The sequence below is a fragment of the Anomalospiza imberbis genome, chromosome 4 (genome assembly GCF_031753505.1).
Source record: "Anomalospiza imberbis isolate Cuckoo-Finch-1a 21T00152 chromosome 4, ASM3175350v1, whole genome shotgun sequence".
Lineage (NCBI taxonomy): Eukaryota > Metazoa > Chordata > Aves > Passeriformes > Viduidae > Anomalospiza > Anomalospiza imberbis.
In genome coordinates this window covers 19,840,198-19,864,342 of record NC_089684.1, presented here as the reverse complement: position 1 = coordinate 19,864,342, position 24,145 = coordinate 19,840,198, and the positions used below count along the sequence as shown (strand labels likewise).

The window sequence follows — 24,145 nt, the reverse complement described above, 5'->3', positions numbered from 1 at the left end:
TCAATATATCCCAGGAGACAAAAAGTCCTGAGCCCTACTATACTGCAGGAGAGGGCTGGCACAAGGTGAATGCAGACACCTAGCTAAATGTGGCAATGGCAGTAATCCCAATGATCAGAGAAGCATAACCAGAGTATTTCTGTTAAAATGAGGCTGCAAGGCTGTAAGCCTAGATCCAGTCAAGGGAGCAACACTGTGTTTCATAGGATTCCAGGAGTGCGAAGCTGCAACATGTAATACATACAAGCTTTCAGGATAACCCTGAAATGTATGTACTGAAATCAGCATGTACTGATTTTTCTTTCTACTACTTATATTTTCTTGTAAATTAATTTACAATTTCATTGTTTTGATGGTTGGAGGTTTTGGTTTTTGTTGGGGTTTTTTTGGTTTTGTTTGGGTTTTTTTTTTTGTTTGTTGGGGGAGTCATTATTTAATTTATTTTTTTATGGAGATTCAGTGCTGAATTGGATGCTTGAGTTCACTAGGAAGCACTTGAAAAACAGGGCTGCTTGTTAAAATGGTTCATGTGAATCTGGGAGTCTCAGATGAGTGTGTGCCAAAATAGTGCCACGGGACAATAGGGAACAGCTTGTGCAGCATGTTAAACTCCAGTGAGCCTGCCTGAAGGCAAAGCTCTGAACTCTGCTTTCTCTGCTGTACTAAATGTGCCGCTGTCTGTTACAGGAAGATAAGAAAGCCAAACTCCATCTTGGCAAAGCAGAAAAAGGCCTTTCTATTTCTCCATCTCCATCACTGAGAGGTTTTTACCTGGTATAGATAAAACAGCACTATTAAAATGTTCAACATAGTCAGCAGCATGCCTTTGCAATCTAGGTGAAATATTCCCAGAATATCAGCAATTCAGATGCACTGCGACAATGCACAACTGGAAAATTAAAAAGGAAGGACTAGGGGATGGAAATAAACTTCACTGTTCTTTTACATTAACAACTTTGTTACAAAGACAGTACAAAGACAGCTTTGTTTTGAGCCACTCCATAACTTGTAATTCACTTTAGTTTCTTCTCCCATTTTTCTCTCCTATGGTCTATGTGTGAAGATTTGAACATCAAAGTCAGTAACAGAGATATTACAGACCAAAATACATGAAAAGAAGACAATGGCATAGCTTTAGGAAGGAAATAGCTGACCCTCCAGCTGGAGTAGACAGACTCAGATCTTGTACAGAGATGCCCTTATAGTCAACCTGATGTACAAATTTTTACATAAAATTAAGAAAATTATTACAGTTTTTTCTCTAAGATAGGTTTTTGATGACATATACCACTGTAGTAGTGTATCTTCCTCAAAAAACCTATTTCCATTCTAAAAGTCATGTTGAACTTAAAGGTGTGAGAAGGCTTTCAATAGATTGCACTTTGCTTTATTGTTATCCTAAGTAAATGCTTCAGATATAATCTTCTAATCTTGGAAAAGCAATATATGGTCATTGTAAAACTATGCTGAACAGTTCGTCCTTTGACTTTTTAATCTTTAGACAGATTCTTCAATATTGGAAAATACTGTTGACTGCACAGATATGAGTTCTGATAGTTCAGATGGCGATTGCTTTGTCTGAGAGTCCAAGAAGTGCTCTTCTCGGCTGAGCAGACATTTTAATGGAATTATTTAATTTAAAAGAGCTTCATTTAAAATTGTGTCATTATGAGAAGGAAGCCAACAGAATGAGAACCTGTCAAGTAATATGAATTATATGTAATCCAGATTACACATATTGGATTACAAATAAGCACAATGAATAGCACATACCTACATGCCCACATGGCTATGCTGATGTAAGTGTCCTTACACTTCATTTCATACTCCCCCTTTCATTTTTTAGTGCCCTACTTTTCTCTTTTATCTAAAACTAGCAGATACAGTCTCTGGGCAAGGACCAAGCCTCTGCTCTGTCTAAAACCATTAGGCTGCTCTTGAATGTACATACATAAAAAGTTCTTTGAAGACTCATCAAACATTCTATGTCTAAATGTAGCCCTTAGACCTACTAATAAATGGAGACCTGCAATTCTCTGCTCTACTTCTTGGTCTCTCTACAGTGAATAGAAATTATATTCTCAACTTCAGAAAGAACCAGAAACAGCCTAAAAACAGCATATACAAACTGTGTTATGTGTTTGTAAAAGACATTAGGAAAAAGGCTGGAAATATAGCGTTATTATTCATATATATCATGGATATAAATTATGGACATGTATCTATAATTTCTATTATTTTGATGTATCATTTCTGGTTTTTTGGTATTTTTTTGTGGTTTGTATTGCCAGAAGATCTTGGAAGGAAGTAAAGGTAGGTTCCTGTTAAAGTCTATCTTTGTCATTTGAGGAAAAGGAAAATAAAACCATAAATTATAGTAAGAAAGGAAATAAGGTCCTGCAGGAAATACCTGGCTGTACATCCTGTAGTTTATCCTGTAAAACACCATCATTTAAACTTCTCCATGGACAGCAGAGGCAGCAATCCTCCTTAATTAAAAGTGAATTGGTGCATATGATCCAATCTCATTTGGCATCTGATTATCAGTGGAGAAGGTCTTGTACAAGAGGTTAAAACCTCAAATAGAATCCAGATAGCCCAAGACACTAATAATTTCCTCAGTGGTAAGCTTCCTTTGCTTCATTTGGTTTTGGATATAAAGGATGCAAGTCCTTATTTGGTTTTAGAAAGAAGACTAAATACTCATCATCTGTAAGATCTCAAATTCCTGTGTTTCTTTGATTTTGCTTGTGCCTCTTTTTCTTCAGTGCAATCTTTATCAAGTGCTAATGTTTGTTGGTCTGTTTATTTATGTCCTTGGCAACCTTTTCTGCTGCACACAAGCTCAAAGTAATCAGTTATATACCTGAAGAGTAAAGATGACCTTATCTTTGTGTAGGAACACCTATTTTAAATGCTGCTGGTCATAATAAAAAAAAATTTAAATATGAGGATTTACTGTTGGCCAAAAAAAATGTACTCCCAGATCAGCTTGGGTTTGCTAAAACAGAAAAGAATAATATTCTTTCTGTGTGAAAGTATTTGGCTGATTCTTGCTCTGAAGGACTGCTTTTTCCTCTAAAAGCAGGGAAAAATTCAGGGGGGAAAAAATGAAATTGAAGCGTTAGTCAGCCCAGTAATGGTATCTGCTCAGCCTGCAGTGAAGGACATGACTCCCAAATAACATCAAATAAATATTGTTCATTTCAGAGCCCTCTTCCTCATGTGACACCTCTTTCAGGCAAACGTGCTATCCTGGTATTCCCAGTGCATACACCTCCCCACGCCTCACATACACCCCTGTTTGTGAAAGTGTGTGTGAGGAGCGATTTAGGAACTTGCCTGGGAATCAGTCCACTGATCCCTCTCTATCTCCTGCTCTCCCCAGCCACTGCAGCACCTGTTGCTCGTGGGTATGGGGAGGTAAGGACTGATGGAAACAGATCTAGTCCAAGAGAGGGAGACATACTGTATGTAGGGCAAAACAGATGAAGAAAATGTGGTGGAAGTCCCAAAGACATAGCTTGTTCTATTTCCATTTTTCATTCAAAGAGATTCAACTGGGACGGAGGAAGGGAAGAGAGCCATATCTATAATTTTTGACTTTCTTTAATCCTCCAATCTCTTGATTTATTTTGAAATGCCTTAATACAACCACAATCCTGTTTGTAAAGGGGAGGAAAGAGGATTTTTTTAATATAATAGTAAATGAAACAGTTTATGCAACAGCAATTGTTTTCTTTTTCATCAGATTCATCACCCCGGCCAAGAAAATGAAACAGGTAACAGACTTGGAAGTAAATATTTGTTGATAGACAATTCCCCTTAGATTACATCTCCAACCAAGCAAAAATGTTAAACTGTTGTATCCTCTTTCACTAACTTGGTTTTGTTTAAGAGACTTTCCTAGTGCTGGAAATCACATGAGCAATCATTTATTCTGAAAATTGGAATAACTTCTGGTGCAGCTTCAGCAGCAAAGGATCATGTGAATTTACACAGCAGAAGAGATAGGAAATTTTCTCAGTCTGCTGTTCTGCTTCTAAGTGGCTGGCATAAGATGCTTCATAACAGCATCTATGACCCTTCACTATGAATGCTACCATGAATGAGATAGATGTGAGAATAACATAAAGGTTTCCTTCTAATTTGTGCCAACTTTACTATCTTTGAAAGTCCCATAAGTTTCCTTACTATCATATGATGGTATAGTCAAGCTATCTTAACCTAAGCTACACATTATTTTTACACTGCTGTTATATAGTATTGCTCTTTTTCAGATTCTCAAACAGTTTGCTATTGGCTGTTACAGAATTGCCCCCAGTGCATACAGTTGCAAGAGTGCAAGATTCAGTCTTTTAATCTCTTTTAGTGATTGAACGAATGATTGATTGATCCATTCTACCTTGCCAGTTAGTTTGATGACTTCTCTTACTTCCACTGTGTCTTGAGAAACCCACAATTTACTGTAAGTGAAAACATGCATTCAACTGAAAACACTTTTCCACAGTAATCTCCTTTACCTGCTCAATGAAGACAGTATCATACTTGGATTTAGTACTGACTGTTCCATGCTGAGCAGACACCACTACTGGGCTGACTGATGATTCATTTTCACTCCTTTGGCCTCTGAACTTCCCCTGACTTTCAAAGGAGAAAGCAAGTACAAATAAGTTTGCTCTTAAGGTTAACAGTTTCAGGCTGGGGCCAGTCAAGGTAGGAAGGAAATCTTAAATGTCTCCTCCATCAAAATGCTTTCCTTCTTCTGCTCTGCTTTCTAGACCTAGAAACGCATCAATGCAAGTGCTTACTGAGTGACACAACCGTGCCTGAAGGCAGAGGTGGCACCTCAGGGAACTGCAGCTCATATCGGGGAGATTAAAAGGAGTGTCTTGAATTGCAAGTGGAGAGAGGAGGTCTTGTAAGACATCACCCTCACTCACAAAACAAGAGAGTGGAAAGCAGGTTCTTCATTCTAGAGGATAAAATGCCTCCAAAAGTTCATGAAGGAATTTCTAAAATGCAGTATTTAATTTTCCCATGGATCTGCTGGTATGCCAATATATCCTGGAAGTTACACCATAATAGCTTGTTTCTCACTTGTGCTTAGGAATTTGTTAAACAAGATACATGTTAGGTGATTTGGAAAAATTGTCTGTATGATTTAAATCATATTTTGATGATACAGTAGAATTCTCCTCAGGCATGTTTTTAAAGACATTGGAAGGTGAAGAGTGCACAGCTGTAAACTGTAACAATTTTAATGGCTAATGTTGACAAGAAAAAGGGTACAAAATTCTAAAAATCACAAAACATGGTAGAATTGGGAAGTTGGAACTGCATTCACTGCATCCAGACTATTCTGGTTTTGTATTAAAGGCTAATGATTAGAATGGAAGAACACAAGGAATCTCATCTTGGTAGTAATGCAGTGGAAGATGAAGTTGTATAATAGAATATGATAAAATAACACATCAAACCATATCATCATGTTTAAGTTGCAGAAGAACTTCTTAAAAGGGCAGGTAGGGATAGGATAAGAGGTAATGGCTTTGAACTGGCAGGGTAGGCTGAGATAAGATATTAGAAACTCTTCACTGTGAGGTTGGTGAGACATGCCCTGTCCCTGGGAGTGTTCAAGGCCAGGTTGGATGGGGCTTTGAGCAACCTGACATAGTGGAAAATATCCCTGGTCATGGCAGGAGGGTTGGAAATAATCCTTAAGGTCCTTCTAACCCAAGCCATCCTATGATTTTATGGTAAGTGTTTGTTTAGTAAGATACATAATATCTTATCATGAACATATGATAGAGCAAAACAAATGAATGCAGTTTGACTTGCTTTATTTACATAAATAGTATAAGAGACAGCATTCACATTTCAAGGCATAGAATCTGCATCCAGGAACTTGAAACATGAAGAGAGGAAGGAAGCAGAGCTTCTGCTAACAGTAACTCACAGTACTTCACTGAGAACAGGCTTTGAGGTAACTCCCCTCAGCCTCAACCCTAGTGATAAATACTTCTAGCACTGACCTGCTGGGGAAATACAGCAGAACCCAGAATAAGTTGTGGGGCTGCACTGCACTTCAGCTGGTGTTTTACAGACAGAGCTTGCCTGTCTGCAGCAGGAAATAATGCAGTCCTCCCAAGGCACTGCACACAACAGTATCCCACAAACTGAGTCCAGATTTTGAAGATCTGAATGGGAAAACAATTATGGCTAAACAAATCCCGACTTTCTCAAGTCAGTTCAAAACATTTGCACTTCAAAACAACAGAAAACCAAAAGAACTTGTTTTGGAGTTAAAAACTGTCATAGAAAAGATTGTGAGTGGAACAAGTATCACCACAAGCCAGTAAATACTAAGACTTGTGAACTCTAGGGGATTAATGATTACTAGAGGAGTCAAAGCCAAAAGACAGAGACAAAATCAGTCATTACAGATACAGGAAAACACTGCACAAGGGAATGATTTCTGACAATATTTGTTTCTGACCTGGTGGAACAACATTCTAACCAGTTTCATATTTCTCAAATTAATGTCCTGAAGATTTTTTTGGTAGGGGGCCACAGGGGAGAAATCTACAAGTGCAGCTGTGCCAGAAAGCAGTGACAACAGCAGATTGCTTCATGTCTTCTTATTTTGCAATGAAAAATTGAAGGAGTGTTATTTTAGCAAGAAGAGAGACAAATTCCTCCTGCTGGAGGCAGAAAGGATCCATTTATTACTCCAAAATCTTGCAGTAAGGGCACCACAGAGAGAAGAAGGGAATCAGAGGTCCTTAGACTCTGCTGCCCTCGTGTTGCCTTTAAGTCCCTGGACACAGGGAGACAAAGAGCTCCTTGGCATTGGCCCAGTAAGTCTTTCATGTTATTCCAAAGATGACTTGGCTCAGAGGAGTTTCATTTGTTGTGAGTTGCAGTGCAGTGGAGTTTTTACTTTTTTTTTTTAAATATATTTAATTTATTTTCATGTCTTTGATGCTTTCCAGAGCAGCTCTTTTCTCATTGTCAGCTTCAATTAAGGATATCCTCGGAGTATCTGACATCTCCCTGCAGGCCTGGAGCAGGCCTTTCCTAGTGTTGATTCTGGCTGTCGCTTGCAGAAATTTTATTCCACTTTCCATACTTAAAATTGGAAATTGCATTGGGAATAAATGGCTGACAATTTGTGGATAAAAATTAGCATTCATTACATTCCTGGTAGTTGTCTGAAAAGTTATCTGGGTATTGTTCCTACAAGCATCTACATGTTCACACCAGCAATGTCATGGCCGAGCAGGGTGATTCCATACTCCCTGAATTTTAGGTATCCAAAGGAGCAGCATTAAGCTAGTTGTGGCAATTCTGGTGCAAAATGGGAATTGAATCCTAGCTTAAAGTGAAATTGATTGGATAAAAAAATCAACACCAAACAAATTATAACAGGTGTTAGCAGTGCCCGGGTGACTATAAAGACTGTTTAAATCTCATTTCTGGAAGTCAAAGTAAAGCAATTGAAGCAATCCAAGCTTGGCCAACACTTGCCCGCAGTCATGCTTGTAGCTTGTGCTGAAGCAGTTTGGGGGAAGCTTTCTTTGACTTTTCAGATCCACCATCTTACGTGGGTGGGGAGAGGGTAAACAAAGTATCTATACCTTGTTCATGAAGGCCACTGTGTTCTCCTCTCTGTTGGGGTAGATCCTGCTCCCTGCCCCCTTCTGCCTGGAGAGAGCCAAACAGGGGGAATGCTAGCACTGCTTTTGGGAGCTCTGCCCTCCTGCATTGCTCCTGTGTGGAGGAATTATCGCTTTGGGCCCTGTATATCCTTGGACACGATTATCGGGTCACTGGCAGCAGGGAGCTTGTAGCACCGCTGGCTGGCTGCAGGAGTGTCAGTGACAAAGCACGTTTCGGATGTGGGAGGAGTAAGCCTGCTCATCGCCACGCATACCAGAAATATATCTAGTTTTGGCTGAAACTAGGTTGGAATCTCAGTTATTACAACGAGAAGATCAGTGCTACAACTTGTGTATAACTACACTACTGCTCTTGGCAGACAGCTTGTAATGGACTTTAGTACTAGTATTGTCTTCAAGGCTCAGGATAAGAAATACATATATATTTGCTGCTTAGGACTAGCTCATCCACCTTTGTTTTCTCGCTCTTCCTGAAAGAGGTAATGGTTACCAGTGAAGAAATCTTCCAGTGTCTTCGAAACTACAGTAATTAACTTGCTCTGCAATCTGTAAGTTCAAACAGCATTTTTCATCTTCGGGTTAAAAATGTAATAGAAAAGCTCGTGGCTTAGGAAAATATAAACAGGAGTGATGTAAAAGCCATGTCTGAAATTAAGACAATTTGTTTTCTTATCACATATAGCCTGCTCTGGCTAAAGATGTCTTCTTTAAAATCTGTTGTAACTCTTTTTCCTTGTCCTGCCCAATCAGAACAAAAGAAAAGATGAAATGGTTTTAAATGTTAAGACTATGATCTTCAGTGCTGGCCCTGCTGCTAAAAGTTGAATTCTTACTCAATTACTCAATCAAAGGGTATTGGTTTCCCATGTCATATCTAGTTTTGATCACAGCAAAGAAATGGGAAACAATAAAAACAAGCATAATGTGAAACAGATTTTAGCTTTCTGCTTCATTTTTTTCACATCAGCCTCTCACTTTTGAAAATTAGTCAGTAAGAGTTAATGTGATTATCTGAAAAAAAAAAAACAAAACCAAAAACAAAACAAACAAAAAAAACCCAAAAAAACCCCACCAAAAACCCCAAAAAAGCCCAAACCGTTTTATTTCTGTTCCTGTAGGAAGCCCTTGTCTTTAAAACAAGATGATAGATAAATAGCAGCGTGCTGATGCGAAGTGGGTGGCTAAAATTCCCTGGAGTGACTGATAGTATTTAGAAGTGTGGGTGTGGCTTATGAACAGATCAATTTCTAAACAGAGTGGGTGAAATACCCATCTTAGTGGATCTCACTTGAAGCATGTGTCAACTTATTCTAAAACCTAAATCAATCCATTGAGGTGAAACTTCATCCATCTGAAAAAAAAATGGAAGGGAAGGGAAGGGAAGGGAAGGGAAGGGAAGGGAAGGGAAGGGAAGGGAAGGGAAGGGAAGGGAAGGGAAGGGAAGGGAAGGGAAGGGAAGGGAAGGGAAGGGAAGGGAAGGGAAGGGAAGGGAAGGGAAGGGAAGGGAAGGGAAGGGAAGGGAAGGGAAGGGAAGGGAAGGGAAGGGAAGGGAAGGGAAGGGAAGGGAAGGGAAGGGAAGGGAAGGGAAGGGAAGGGAAGGGAAGGGAAGGGAAGGGAAGGGAAGGGAAGGGAAGGGAAGGGAAGGGAAGGGAAGGGAAGGGAGAAGAGCAAGGCTGAGTAGTCAGAGAGTTGTAACTGATGTAAAAAGTGAAAATAATCCTAATAGGATAATAATCCTAATATTAATAAAATCATATTAGAGTAATCCTAATATTAATAAAAGTGATAATAATCCTAATATTATGTCTACTAATAAACTAAATCAGGAGGCATAAAGCCAAACTGATGTGCCTGATTAAAAAATCTACTCAAGTGGACTACATAAGTGGAGAAATAGGGTTAAGAGATGCAGGGACTGACATTTTTGTTCTACACTATTTTCCTTTAGTCCACTTTCAAACAAGGTCAAGATGACCACTGTGCTCAGTTTCATACTGCATTAGCAACATCTTGCTTGCAGGCTTAGCAAGGCCTTATTTACAATAAGTTCCCTCAAGCAGAATCAGACTCTATTCAATTAATTTGCTTCAATGAAGTGCCACATTGTGATGACAAGCAATAAATGGTAAATTAGATCTTTAGTGCATAAATCATACTTAGAAGTGTCCCTCACAGCAAGGGTTCACAAGCAGCACTCTAATTGTGCTGACTGACAAAGCAATGCTGTCTCAGGCTACCAGCTTGCATGCATGGTTATGGTCAATCTCCTGGAAAACTGGCCCTATGAGGGGGAGAGGAATTAGACAACTTTTAAAGTTTGAAGCAGTGATCAAAATTTATTGTTCCACTGTGCATTCATCTGTCTGTGACTGCCTTGAGTTACTCGGCAAAGGTAAATGAGCCCAGAAGAGGGGAAACAGCTGAAAGATATATGTGATTTTTGCAAGTCTTGAGATGTCATTTCACAAACTATAGGGTGGAAATTCAAGGAAATCTTTGTTAGTAAGCGGAAGAAAAAAAAAAAAAACAAACCAGCCCAAACCTCAAAAACCTAAACAAGACTCAGCAGAGTTGAAAAAAGAGGTAGTGGTGAAGGTTGAGGGTTTGGAGCAGTTACACCTCCATCTGCAAACTCCTTCTGAAAGCTGCTGACAGAGCTTTGGCATCTGATCATCTCCTGACTGCTGATTAACATAGCACTGTTTTATATTTAACTCAGGCCAGAACAGGAGGGGCTGGGGGGTGGGGTTGCACTGCTTATAAGGGGCACACGGCAGAAACAATGTTCTTCTGTGTGAGTTCCCTCCGTCTCCCAGTCCAGCTGCACTTTGATCATTCACGTTTCCTGCAAGTGCATGTTGTCTTTAATTAATTGAGTGTCTCGTGGAAAGCGGGGTACTGGAGACAGGCAGAGAACAGCTATAGCTACACAATTAAAATACTAACCAAGACTGCTGAGTTTACTGAATGCAAGTGCTGAAGTGACTAATAAGCTTTTTTGTGGTTAATGTTTTGCTCTGAGAGCAGATCCAGGAGCAGAGATGGAGGGCATGGATTTTGAGTATGAGAAGTCCAAGAGGTACTGCATGAAGACAAAGCATGTGGCTATCATCTGTGGAGTCGTGGTTGTTGTAGGACTTGCTGTGGGGCTTGGTGTGGGATTGAGCAGACCTAAAGCTCCAGAGGCAACAGAGCAACCAACAACAGATCAGACGACAACAACGGAACAGCCTCCTCCCACAGTGGATTTGGGTCCCTGTCCTTCCAAGAATGATGACACTGGAGACTGGAGAGATTTTAGACTGCCCACTTATGTCAAGCCTGTCCACTATGATCTGGAAATCAAGCCTGAAATGAAGCAAGACACTTACAGTGGGACAGTCAGTATATCTATTGCTTTGGAAAAACCAACCAGCTCTCTGTGGCTTCACCTGCGAGACACCAAGGTTACAGAAATACCCACACTCCGTAAATCTTCAGGACAGCAGATTGCTGTGAATGACTGCTTTGAGTACAAGCCACAAGAATACATTGTGATGAAGGCAGCAGCAGAGCTCCCTGTCACTGATGAAAGTGATCCCTATGTGCTCACCCTGAAGTTTCAAGGCTGGCTGAATGGTTCGCTGGTTGGGTTTTATAGGACCACCTATACTGAGAATGGACAGATCAAGTAAAGCAGTTTTATTTATTAAGCTTTCTTCTCTATTTTTACTTGCTCAGGCCTGCTCTATTCCTGTTTCAGCTTTCCAGTCTTGGCTCTCACCAACTTACTGACATTTTTGGGCTGTTCTTTAGTTTTCTCATTCCCCTAAGGAAGATGCTGTCAAAGCCCTTTGTCTTCTGACTAGTGAATGTGGGCTGGAGAGATGAGGGGTTTGTTATTACTATTATTCTGAAAAACTTTTTCAAATTCTACTGCTCTGAGCTTACCTTTGAACTGAATGGCTCCCTCAAGGAGCTGGAGGGATCAAGGCCTGTTTTTACCTCTATAGTACAATAAATAGCATACAACTATCATCACTCTCTCCTGTTATCCACAAGGTAACAGTTTTGGTGTAAAATGTTCTTCTGATAGTTTTCGTGATAGCATACCTCCTTGATGTAAGCCTGAGGAATATTCAAACCAGAACTTCCCTGTCTCTTTTGCAGCTGGTTACAATTATATGTAGGAAAGTCTAGACAATTAGGGTCATCTTTTACTCTTTTTTTTTGTGCTCCATCTCATCCTTATTAATATATCAACAGTTATTGAAAGATTATGAAGCCTCTACCAGTTCAGCTAACCCATTCCACTTACCAGGTTTGTACTGCTTCAAGGTGGAAGCTTGAAAAAACCATTGCCCACTGCTGAAATGCTTCTCTTCACAGTTAATGTAGGAAGAAGACACTCACCCATTTTCTGATATTTACATTTCTGAAGTGATTTATTCCAGCCTTTACAGCTGGGAGATAAACTTGGCTAGACTTTTACAAGGCCCTGTAGCAGGAACATGGAGACAAACACTGATTGTTTTCATGGCATTTCTTTGCCCTCCTGGGACAATGGTGTCGTGAGTGAGAGTCTCATCAGCTCCATTCAGCCACTGACAGGAGTAGAAGCAGTGACAGGCACCAGCAGCAGCAGCGGATCCAAGAGATAGAGGATAAAGCAAGCATTGATTTTTCCTGTGGAGAAGTCATGTAGGGAACAGCTTGAACACCAGGCAGCTCTTTTCCTCTTGTTTTCCTCCATCTATGACCTCAGCATTGCTCTGACTTCAAAGGTGCTTTGGTTTTATACTTTAAGCAGCTTTGGTTTCATACTTTGAGCATCTGACATTTCCACAGCAGTTTTAAAATGCAACCTCCTAGCATCCTTCTAAGTTGAGGTGTGTTACTTTTCACTGGTGAAGGATATCTAGATATTAAATTTATAGCCCCAGGTCTGTCACAACCCCAGAAGAGCAGGATCAGAACACAGGTCTTCTGAGTTGCAGAGCAGGAGAGGTGAGTGCCTGTCCCTCAAATCCAGACAGTATAGGTAGACAAGGGCCAAGCATCTGCTGCCAAGAAGAAAGGAGAACTCTAAAGCTAAAAAAATTATAAAATGCGAACTCACTTTGACTATTCCTACTTCTTGAATGGGATGCTGGAAACGACAATTGCAAGGATGATCCTAGCCAGCAGTCTGAAAATTCTCAATGCAGAAAGGAGCTTGTGCATGTGAGTGTGTTAGGTTTGAGAAGGGCTTTAATAAGAAGGACTGAATGGTAAATTCTGAAATATTTTTCATGTGATTGAGTTTGGGCAGATTGCTTGTGGGGGTGGCAGAGGTGATGTACATGGTAGTGGTAAGTAAAGCTTTGAAAGTAAAGCGACCAACAGCCAAGTTGTTGCTATGCAGCAGAGGGTAGGGGATAGGATGGGGTGAGGAAGGACAGTGAGGGAAGTGTTTTATTACTTATTAAAAATGCATTTTCCCCCAGCTTTCTACTTAAAAACAATGCTGACTGGAATTAGCATTTTATTTTGCCTTTGCCTGAGGTACACACCACCCTTGGGAAATTTCAACCCAAGTAGTTCTGTTGTCATGTTGCAAGTAAATACAAATCAGATCAGGTAACAGCAATGATCAAACAAGTCTGTTAACAGTGGATGCTAAAGAGGTGGGAGCTGAGGTGAGAAGGAGATCCAATATATAATTAACCAACTCTATTATCCCTTCTGTGTAGTGTTAGAGGCAGTGGCACCTTTAGAGAGACTTAATAACACTGAAAGTCAGCTCCTAGGGCTAAGCTGTTCCCCAAATGTTTAGCTGTGAAGGCAAAGGTTTGCCAAAGCATTGCTATAAGGCCTTTGGTTTACAAACTGGGCACATGTCCAGGCTCTGCTGTTGCTTAGATTCCAATCTCCCAGCACACTTTGTGGAAAACAGGTAGAGATGTGCTGAACACACCTCTAAGTCTGGGATCCTTGAGAGGCTTAGGGAGAGGAGCACCTCATTTGGGGATCCTGTTCAGACAGATCACACAATCCCCATCAAGAAGAAGGTGCTCTTGGACATGCCCCGAAGCAGATTGTGAGATACCTTGGAATCATGACAATTTAAATTGATGTGTACATGCAGGGAGGGAGCAGGAAAGCAGAAACTTTGGAAATGTAGATTTTGTACATAGGCCTGCCTAGATGCTTCTGTGGGTTCCCAGATCTAGCCGTAAGCACTTAAGTCCTTTGGTAAAACTGTTCCTCTGTCTGAACATTTCATTTCCCCATTGATGAAAAAGGAATAGCAGTCCTTCCCTACTTTGCATGATGCAGTGAGCATGACTACATTACACTTGTATTGTTTTCAGATCTTACGGAGAGGAGCAAAAGAAGAGTCCTTGGCTGGTGTACTGGGTTATTCAGGGCATTGGTTTCTCTCAAGGAATGTGCTAAAGCCCCCTTGTATTTTTTCCTTAATATTAAAAATAATACTAACATGTCACAGCAGCTAGCTTTGATTTTGCACTTCTATTAGTGACAAGGTATGGCTTCCCTTTTTTAGGAATTCCTTCTGTTGTCTGTAAGAGAACAAGAGGCTGGCACATATCTAACAGAGATGTATTTAGAATTTTATTGAATAGAGAATGGAAGAATTTTCTTTTGTGTACAAAAGTAACACTTCTGATTTTCTTCCTGAGGGAGAAAATTTTCTCAGAAGAAGTTGGAATTTTAAGACTAGGAGAAAAATGCTTTAATTAGTTCAGGGAGTAAGGAAGTCATTTGACACGAACAACTTGTACTTCAGGGGAGGGGAAAAAAAGGGAAAACTCATCATAGTTCTAAATGCAGCACTGTTTTATTTTGAGAACAGCTGGAGGCAGTCTCAGAGAGATCTTCTTATTACTATGATGTTTACAACTGTCAACTCTAGTTCATATTTAAAGGTCTGGACATCAAGAGCAGAAGCCACCAAGCAGTGAAGAAAATCTTATCTAAAAACTACATTATGTCATTTGAAAGTGAATTATGACATTTCATGTTTCTATTGCCACTTCTATGCATGCCATAGTCTGGAGTTTTCATCATCTAGCCTATAGGAAGAGTAGTGCTGAAGTTTTTCACTCCTAATGTCTGTCTGCCTCTGCAAACATATGAGGATAGATGGATTATCACCTTATAAATCAACAGATGTATCCCAATGTTATCAGTCTGTAGGAACAAGACATAAATGTGTCAAAATATATGGCCAAGTTTTTATCCAATAGCTGTGAAGCATTGCCCTGGAGGCTTGGAGTTAATTGTGAAATAGCTCTCAAATCCTATGAAAAGTAGAGAATGACAGCAAAGAATGCACCAAGCAAAAGAAACTCTGTTGAGTCTGAAATGATGTTAAAGTGAATGTTCATTATGCTTTCTGCCCATGAACTTTTGAGCTACTAATCCAAGGAATATGAATGGAGAGAACCCAGATATATTACCTCTGTCAGGCTTGTAAATGACCCTTGCTGCTACAAGTTCCTAATGACCAGTTTAGTATTTAACCATCACAGGGAAATGCCAAGGGCAACAGAAACACTGAAAAATTGGTTGTCAAGTGAGCTTGTAGGATTGCTTCAGGTCTGTAATTTATGATGCACACTTTTAATTACTTTTTGGAAAGAAAAACTACCTTAATATAGTTGGAGCAGCTGTAGAAGTGCTGTCAGAAAATACTCAACATTCCAGATTAATTGAAGGAGCATCTGTGATCCCTTTCACCATCAATCACTGGAGAATATGCTCTGCCACTGGTGTGGGTCATTGATGTGGGAGCCTGATGTCACTGAGAGAAGCAAGCACAATATGAACGCTCACAACCTTCACCTTATGTTTTTACATGACCCCTATTGTCTAGCTTCTCCAGCTGGTTGTGCATAACTGAGATGACTTTCTGATCCCCCCAACACAGCTTCTATAGCATCAGTTATGTACCAGGATGTTCACTTGAACTTTCCATGCTTTCTCCAGCAGTTTCACTAATGGAGTCAGGGGAGCATAAGAGCACCAGGAGAAAACTATATGTGATAAATGCAGAAAAAGAAACACACAAGCAAGATGAGATTTATTGGCATTTGCACAGTTTCAAGCTGTTGCTTCAGGAGATGTTCAAGACCCTAATCCCAAGATATGCTGTAGTGGGTAAACAAGTCTTGGAGTGACTTACTCCTTTTAGGTGATATCATCAGTTCTTTATTTTAGGTGCATAAATCAATGGGACAGCTTAGCTGGGGGAGAGCAAAGTTTTCACTTTGCATGAGAGGTCATGCCTCTCTTATTGCCTGGCTCCTAAAAATATTTGATGATAAGCAATTTGCATTAGCTTTTGCTCTGAAACCTAGAAGATGTCAATGACAGACTGACTATGCAATGTCATCTCGTGCATTTCTGATGTCACCTGCTTTTATGAATGGATAAATATGCACAAATATTTGTAGTTGAATTTTGTTTGTGAAATCGTAAAAAAAAAAAAGCCTAGAAATTGCAGACAAGATTTCAAAACCGTATAATAAAGCCTTGCCAATGTGTTGTTTGTTTCAGGAGCATTGCAGCTACTGATCATGAGCCAACAGATGCACGGAAATCATTTCCCTGCTTTGACGAGCCAAACAAAAAGGCAACTTACTCCATATCCATCATCCATCAAGATACGTACCAAGCGCTTTCAAACATGCCAGTGCAGGTATGTATTTCCCAACTGCTGCCTAAGTGAAACGGCTCTGTAGAGCCACTGAGAGATAATGTGGGTTGCCAGGTTCTGTCATGGTCACAGACTCTACCACTCAGGCACTGGAAAACTCACGCTTAATAAACATTCCATGAACAGAACTGGTTGGCTGGTTAGGACTTGAAGTGGTCCACTAGCATGCAACATGGCAGCACAGAGTCAAATCCAAAGCAAAAATGAAACACCTCTTCTGTTGTTAGCCAGCTGACCCTCTGCTCAGATATTCTAGGTGAGCATCCCCTGCTGACTATAAATAGATATTGGCAGGTTCTCAGTCAAATTGGGTAGGCTCAGAGAACAAGTACTCTGAAAGACAGCTGCTTCCCAGATGGAAAGTCTAAAATAATCACTAAAACTACATAATGGTCCAGAACAAGGGTCTGCTTATCACAACATAATGGCAAAGAATCCTGCTAGCCAGAAAGACTAGGATTATTCTTTTTAATAATGGAGGATCTGAAACCTCATCTGTCAGCTCATGGGTGTGGATATTTGTCATTCCATCATGTCTATAATTTCCTAAATAATCCATTTCTAGATCTACTGTCAAATTCCAAATTTTGCATGAAATTCAATGGCATCAGTTATCTACCTCTGGGCCTTCTGGAAGAAGGCTGAATGGCTATCAGATGAGACAGTTTCTACTGAATAGTTCAACTGAATGGGTAGTCTATTGTATAATTTCTACTAATAAGTTCTGAAGTGGGAGATAAAGGGCCAAGTTAAAAAAAAAAAAAAAAAGAAAAGAAAAAAGAGCTTCCAGCCTCCAGGCTGTTGGCATTTGCATTTTTCCAATCACTCCCCCAGCCAGAAAACAAAGGTCTGCTTCTATTTAGAGTCCCACAAACTTATTCTCCTAGCAAGGCAGCTGAGATATCTATTACCAGGCTGATGCAGATGCATCCATACCCTTTGCACTTTTAAAGCTCTGACCCATTGTTATTAAAAATATTTCTATGATACCTAGAAGACCACCAGGCACTTTGATGAATAACACATGAAGGGAGATTGTTGTACCTTTCCTCACAGACGTCAGATAAGTGAGAATACAAGCAAGAAAGGGGATAATACCATATGTTATCAAGATTTATTGCATTTTGAGATTTACTTTACACCTTGACATCTGGACTTTGCCTCTGTTATGGACCTACAATAATAAGCTCGCAGAGGGCTAACTACTCCTCCTTAATTGATTTGCTAAAAAATAAATACCAATAAGAAAATGTAGATTATGCTGAATTCATAATGAGGTTTGACTAAGGGATTATAGCAATGCACTTTTTCATCTGGTCAAGGTCAGTAGCTCTGGTCTTAGTAGTGGAAGAGCTTTGGGAAAGATCTTTTCCACAGATGGAAATGTAAGAGTTGTAAAGGCAAGGCCTGTTGTATGTTACATGTCCTGTAATTTGGGTGGTGTGGAGCTTTATAATTAGCATGGCAAAATCAGATCAGCAAAATCAGAATCTTGTACATTTCATTTACATTTTTCACTAGAGTTTCTTCAAATTTTTTCCCACTCAATTCCTGATTTTGTTGAAATAACAAAAGATATCAAAATAGAGTCAAAATGGGTAAAATAATGGAAATTTAGATTGTGAATACCTTTTTGAAAAGGGGTTGTGAATGTCTGTGAATATGTGTTTTTGCTCATGGAATCATATTACCTGTAACATTAACTGTCAGTGGTTTATTTATATTGTGTTTATAACAAACAAATCTCATGAACCACTGTATCTCTAGAAGGCTAATGTCTTTTATATGCTTTTGGCTTTTGTTCTATTTAAGTTAGTCATCCAGTCAGAAGCACAATATTTTTCACACTATAGCAGAAAAAGGATAAAAGAAATATATGTTTGGAATAGAATCATAGAATAAGCTGAGTTTTAAGGGACCCATCAAGATCATCAAGTCCATCTCCTGGCCCTGTGCAGGACACCCCAAAAGTCACACCATGTCCCTGAAAGCATTGTCCAAATGCATCTGGAACTTTGTCAGGTTTGGTGTTGTGACAACTTTCCTGGGGACCCTGCTCCAGTTTTTACCCTCTGGGTGAAAAACCTTTTCCTAAAATCAAACCTAAACCTCCCCTGACTCAACTTCATGCCATTTCCTTAAGTTCTGTCACTGGTCATGGGAAAGAAGAGATTGGTGTCTACCCCTTCCTAATTAGTATTGACAACAAACTTAGAGGGAAAACCATCTGGGAAAATCAGGATTTTTTGAAATTTATTTGGAAAATAAAAATTATGATCAGCACTAAATTTTATGTATATTTAGGCAACCCACCTAATAACCTAACCCACCATTCATTTGTATTTGAATTAGTTCAGGATAGATTCATTAGACTGGTCTATATCCCAGGTAGCATCCCTGCATCATGACGTAAATACATGATGCAGGTATTTAAGAGAGGGGAGAATTCAGTCTCTTCCCTTCTCTATCTAAAGTGATGTTATTTTATGCAACTATTGCAAGAACAAGACACGGCATACACAGAAAACTCCTGTTGGCAAAATTTTGTTCATGTGAACAATTTCAAATCCCTGATGAAAATTAGAGCAAGGTAAGCCTCTTTAGTGCCAAAAAAGCAAAGTACCATTTCATGTATTGCAGAAGAAAAATACCTTGTCTGTTCTCATGCCTTCAGCAATGAAATGTCAGAAGAGGTGGACCTGGTGAGGTGATTTGTTGCTCCTATGCAGTTGCAGTCTTCATACAAATATTGTTTTCTTATGCATGTGTTTGCAATTTCAAAAATCAATTCGATTATTTTTGCATTTCTGCAGCAAACTGTACAGCTCGGTGATGGCTGGAATCGAACAACTTTTGAGAAGTCAGTCCCCATGAGCACTTACTTGGTATGCTTTGCAGTGCACCAGTTTACCTGGGTAGAGAGAAAATCCAAAAGTGGAAAACCTGTAAGTCCTTCTGCAGCCTGAATGTGGTTCAGATGACAGATGTGCCTTGATTTGCATTTTTTCTTTAAAATCTCTTTTTATACAAACAGGGACATATTTTTCCTTTTCCTGTAGCTTATTTTATGCAGCCTTTTTTATCAGATTATGTGTTCACAGTGGTCCCTTTGACCTTGACTACATACAGTGTTTTGCAGTCCTTCCCTGTCTCCCATCTTTGTGAGATCCCAGTTAGTACCTTCCATATCAGCACACAGGTGAGGAAGGAACACTCTTTCCAAACTCATTCCTGACTTGAAGCCTGGTTTGAGATACAGATGTAATATTCTTAGTTCTCTGCAGTTTGGCTAAGTAATTCACAGGAGTACATTTTTAGGCCACCCAATCACACAATTTTATTAACCAACTGCTCTTCAGCATAGTTGGTCCACTCATTATCAGGGACAGAACTTTGACTACTTGGTCTCAATAGATATACTATAGAATTCAGTTCCTTTAAAAATCAGTATTTGTCTAGATTTTTGTGCAGAACATCGTACAGTAAGGAAAAAATGTACCGAAGAAGTGTGTAACACTGTTTTCCACATACAGAAGTTAAACATTCACTACTTGTCCATGCCACACTCTGGAGCATGGCCCTGAGGTCACTAATTTTTTTTCCCCAAGCAAAACAGTACAGCCCACAATGTTCCTGACTGGTTGTAGCTTTTCTAAATAGAAAGGAGTGTTCACTGAAAGAGGGTAATTAAAGTGCATGTGTGTAGAAGCAGGGCTATTCATGTCAGTACAGAGGTTGCCTGAAGAAACATCTTCTAATTCAGGCCTAGGTTACTACATATTTTATTAACCCTGTTCACTAAACAATGTCTGAGGACTTGCCTGCACTAGAAAACTTGGGGTTTAAGTGAGGTTAAAATCATAACTTTCTTTTCTCTTAACATGGGCATAGTTTTACCAATAGAAAATACATGCATAAGATCCATCATTAAAAATTATCTTTTCCCCAGGGAAACTAGACTGTCTTTAGGGTTTTTAATCATATATATAGAAAGTTATTCTTCTAGCCTTTCCAAGACTTCCTGTCCAATAACTTTGAAGACCAGCTGAATAAAGATATTTCAATTCATCAGCTACTAAAAAGAACATTCCATAGTTTGCTGTGTAAATTTCTAACAATAAATCCTTCATTCAAAAAGAAAAGTATCCACTTGATTCATAAATTACTTTCATAAACATATGCAAGAGCATACAACTCACATGACATAGTAAATTCTTTTAAAACTCTGCCATTCACTCTGAAGGCCCTAACAAAGACATTAATGAAATGAGTGGTGGGAAATGTGTCTACAGCTGGAAACAATGCTTCTGAGCTGATTACCTGTCAGGTACCAAATGTCTGGTTTGAAAAATCACGGAGATTATACAAATGAAACCCAAAGTCAGTTCTAGTGCAGGCTGAAGGTTTTGAAAACCATTAATATGGATCAGCTAGGGGACTGAAGACTGCTAAATGGGGTAAAGAGCTTACAGAAGTGGAAATTGCAGATTGTAATTGCAAATTGACCCTAGGGGAAATCCCCTAGCTGGAATGTATTCCTGATTGAATTTCATAAGCTTTTTTTGGTTTTGTTTTGGTTCTGTTTGGAGGGTTTTTTTTGTTTTGTTTTTGTTCCAGCTTTATTGCTGAACACTTTCCCATCCTCCCCTCTCATTGGAAGAAGTGTAATTTATAGTATTGAAATCAATGTGTTTTCAGACTCCAAAAGAGTTCCTGGAATGGAGCAGCTCCTTTGCTCAGCTTTGGCCCTAAACTCCTGGCTGTAACACTGAAGGAGTAAATAAGCCACACCAGTGTAGCAGATGAATGTGTCCCATTCATAAGAGTCATGGAGCTGGCAAAATGAAATAGATCTGTTTTCCTAAAACCAGAAACTTCACTCCATATAGAAATCTCTTATCCACACTGGAGATTTTCAGGGGCGGGGAAGAGAACAGACTACATACAGCTCCAACAGGCTTTGGGACAAAGAGATTGAGGGAAAGATCTCCAAAAGGCTTCTTGAATTCTGAATTCATACTTTGTCTTCACAGTGTGAAGATAACTTCTCAAAAGGTTTTTTCAAGTTACAGGCCTCCTCATCATGGGCATGGGTGCCATAAAGATTCTAGTCCTCCAGAGCTTGTTTCCTACTGCTTGACAGCAATAGCCAAAGTGGTCCCAGGCACCAGGCTTCAGGGATAGAAAGGTCAACATTCAACGCATCATTTTTTGCATTCATATATACAGGAGGAGCACAGGAATGGTCACTCATCACACCAAACATGCAGGGCTACGAAACATGCCAGTTTTCTGAGACTTGCCTGGTCTTAAAAGAGAGAACTGATTTTTGCCTATGATTTCCTGGGGTGCAGCAGCCCAGAAGGCACCAAAGCTGTGACTGAGTGGCTGTGTGGCCCAAGGTCCTGGTCAAACAGCCACTCGACCTGCATGGGACAGCATATCTGGGAAGGGTCACAGATCTAGTAAATGCATGGTCTTCAGTGGGTTTGAGATCGTTAAACATACAAGGACAAGAGGAAACCATGATGATAGTGCGTAGGAAAGGTATGATGAAGTTGAATAAAATAAGGTGCTATGGGCTTCTGACAGACTTCAATACAGATGTGTTCCTGGAGATTGATCTGATGGGATCTGTCAAGATCAGTGAACTGCTCAGAACAAGTGGATCCCCTTTGACTGTGCTTGCCCAGGTTTCCTTCTTGGGAAAACCAGGCCATGGGGAAGTACAAGCTGGTATGTAACCAGGCCCTGCTCGAGGCTTGGCCACTGTGAGCTTCTGGACATGGGTCTTGCCAGTGTACAATTCAGACAAACAGTGGAAAGTGTGCACATGTTGGCTTGGTCTCTCTTATGTACAACACTTGAAAAACTTTGTTGAATAAATGTGATAGGGAACAGAATTCAGTGTTCAGACCAGTCTCAGAGAAAACCTGTTGTTTTTGATATGTATGCTAAATGCCTTTTCAATGTTAGACACCTGATTCCTTTTAATTGAAAACTTTTCTAATTGTCTCTCTGTGTTTTACAGCTGAGAGTTTATGCCCAGCCACAGCAAATACACACGGCAGAATATGCAGCAAATGTAACAAAAATTGTATTCGACTTCTTTGAAGAGTACTTTAATTTGAGCTACTCTCTTCCAAAACTGGGTAACTATTAACATTTATATTTTTCATTTTGTTAATTTTGTTAATTTTATGGTTATGTTGCTTCTACAGGTCTCTGTGCTTTGGTGGAAAACAGCATGAAAGCATTTGGTTGCTAACTGCTGCTACTATGTCAGGATGTTTTAAAACTGTACCAGTGTAGTTCAAGATGTTTCTAAATGTCATGATGGATGAGTTGGTCTCAGTCACTGTTCTATTACCAGTTCTCACAGTTCAGTTTGGTGAACTGAAGAACTGGTCCTGCCATGTTTATTTTAAAGCATCTTGTGGAAAATCAAGGCAAGCATTGGTGTCATCAGCAAAGGACCATCATGAGTTAAAACAGAGCCAGAAGTTTCAGGAAAAATATGTACCGCTTTCATATGAACTTCTGGACAAAAGTCAGCAGTGAGATAAGTGAAGATGTAAACTGCCAGAGAGTATGTCAAATTATTTATTAACCTTAGTGCAAAATGGGTGTATATCCACTTCTTACAAAGATGAATGTGGTCCAGCATCTAATTTGGAGTTTCTACTGCTGGGCTAAATAAAGATCTGGGACTAAATAAGAGCGGGCACACTTCCAAAGTTTGCCCATGGTTACAAAACAAGCAAAGAGAAGGTAGTGGGCATCCTTTAGCTTGGGATATTTGGACTCTGCATCTGATTCACGCAGTTTAACATGCATAATAATCAAGTTGGGAGTGCAGTCAGAGTTTTGAAAATTCTCCCTCCTAAGACCTTCAAAGAGGTAATTCAGTTAGTTCATGAACTTAAAAGGATGGAAAAATACTAGCTGCAAACAAGTCAAGACAATACAGGGGGGGAAAAATCCCCAAAACTTTGAAGACAATTAATAATGCTGTGCAAACCTTTTGTTGGCTATTTGTACCTGTATCTATCATGCTAACCTATATTACTTTAACAAAAGACTTTTACCTCCTCCTTTCAAAACAGCACCTGAGTTTACTGTAAATATGTTTGCATTTCAATGACAACTGAATTAGGGAAACCAGTATAATATGCTGTTCCTTCACACACTGGTCCCCTATATCTCACCTGCGCTCTATATTCAAACTTTCGCTGTCATGAAAGCCTGATGACTTTACCATGGCAGCATCTGGATAAAGGCCTGTCTGTGTGACAGGATGGGCTGGTATGTTCAGGTCAGCAGTGTCACAGGATAGATACTTTTGTAGATTCTATACTCTTTTACCCAGAATGTCTATTTGTTGGATCACTAACCTTGACTTGCCATGTTTTTCCCTCATTATTAGAAGTTATCCAGTTCAAACCTGATGAATTAGATATGTTTCTGCATAATGGTTTATTTAAATATCGTATTTCACATTGATTTATGGCTTCTGTCATTACCTTTCTCCTTGTATCCTCCTTTTGACTGTCGTTGAAGCCCTTGCCAAACTATCAGCTTTGATTCTGTAGTCAAGTTGTTTAATTTAAAATAAGTCATTCCTATCTTCTGTTGGAGTGGGGTGAGGGGTTTTCATTCTATTCAATTTTAAATCCATCTGTACTTTTTCAGTAACCCACAAAGAAAGCCTGTGGTCATTATTTGCAGAAGAAAATGCCAGTTTAGTTGACTCTGCAATTCT

General features: G+C 39.6%; 1 protein-coding gene across 1 annotated transcript in view; it reads left to right on the top strand.

The window, feature by feature from the left end:
* Positions 1–10,451: 10,451 nt before the first annotated feature.
* The window catches only part of ENPEP (glutamyl aminopeptidase), a 32,490-nt gene continuing 18,796 nt past the window's right edge, over positions 10,452–24,145 (top strand). The window contains exons 1-4 of the mRNA XM_068187397.1: positions 10,452–11,352; positions 16,224–16,365; positions 19,197–19,328; positions 22,415–22,535. Coding sequence (XP_068043498.1) covers positions 10,724–11,352; positions 16,224–16,365; positions 19,197–19,328; positions 22,415–22,535 — 1,024 coding nt within the window. The 5' untranslated portion in view covers positions 10,452–10,723. The remainder of the gene's footprint in view (positions 11,353–16,223; positions 16,366–19,196; positions 19,329–22,414; positions 22,536–24,145) is intronic.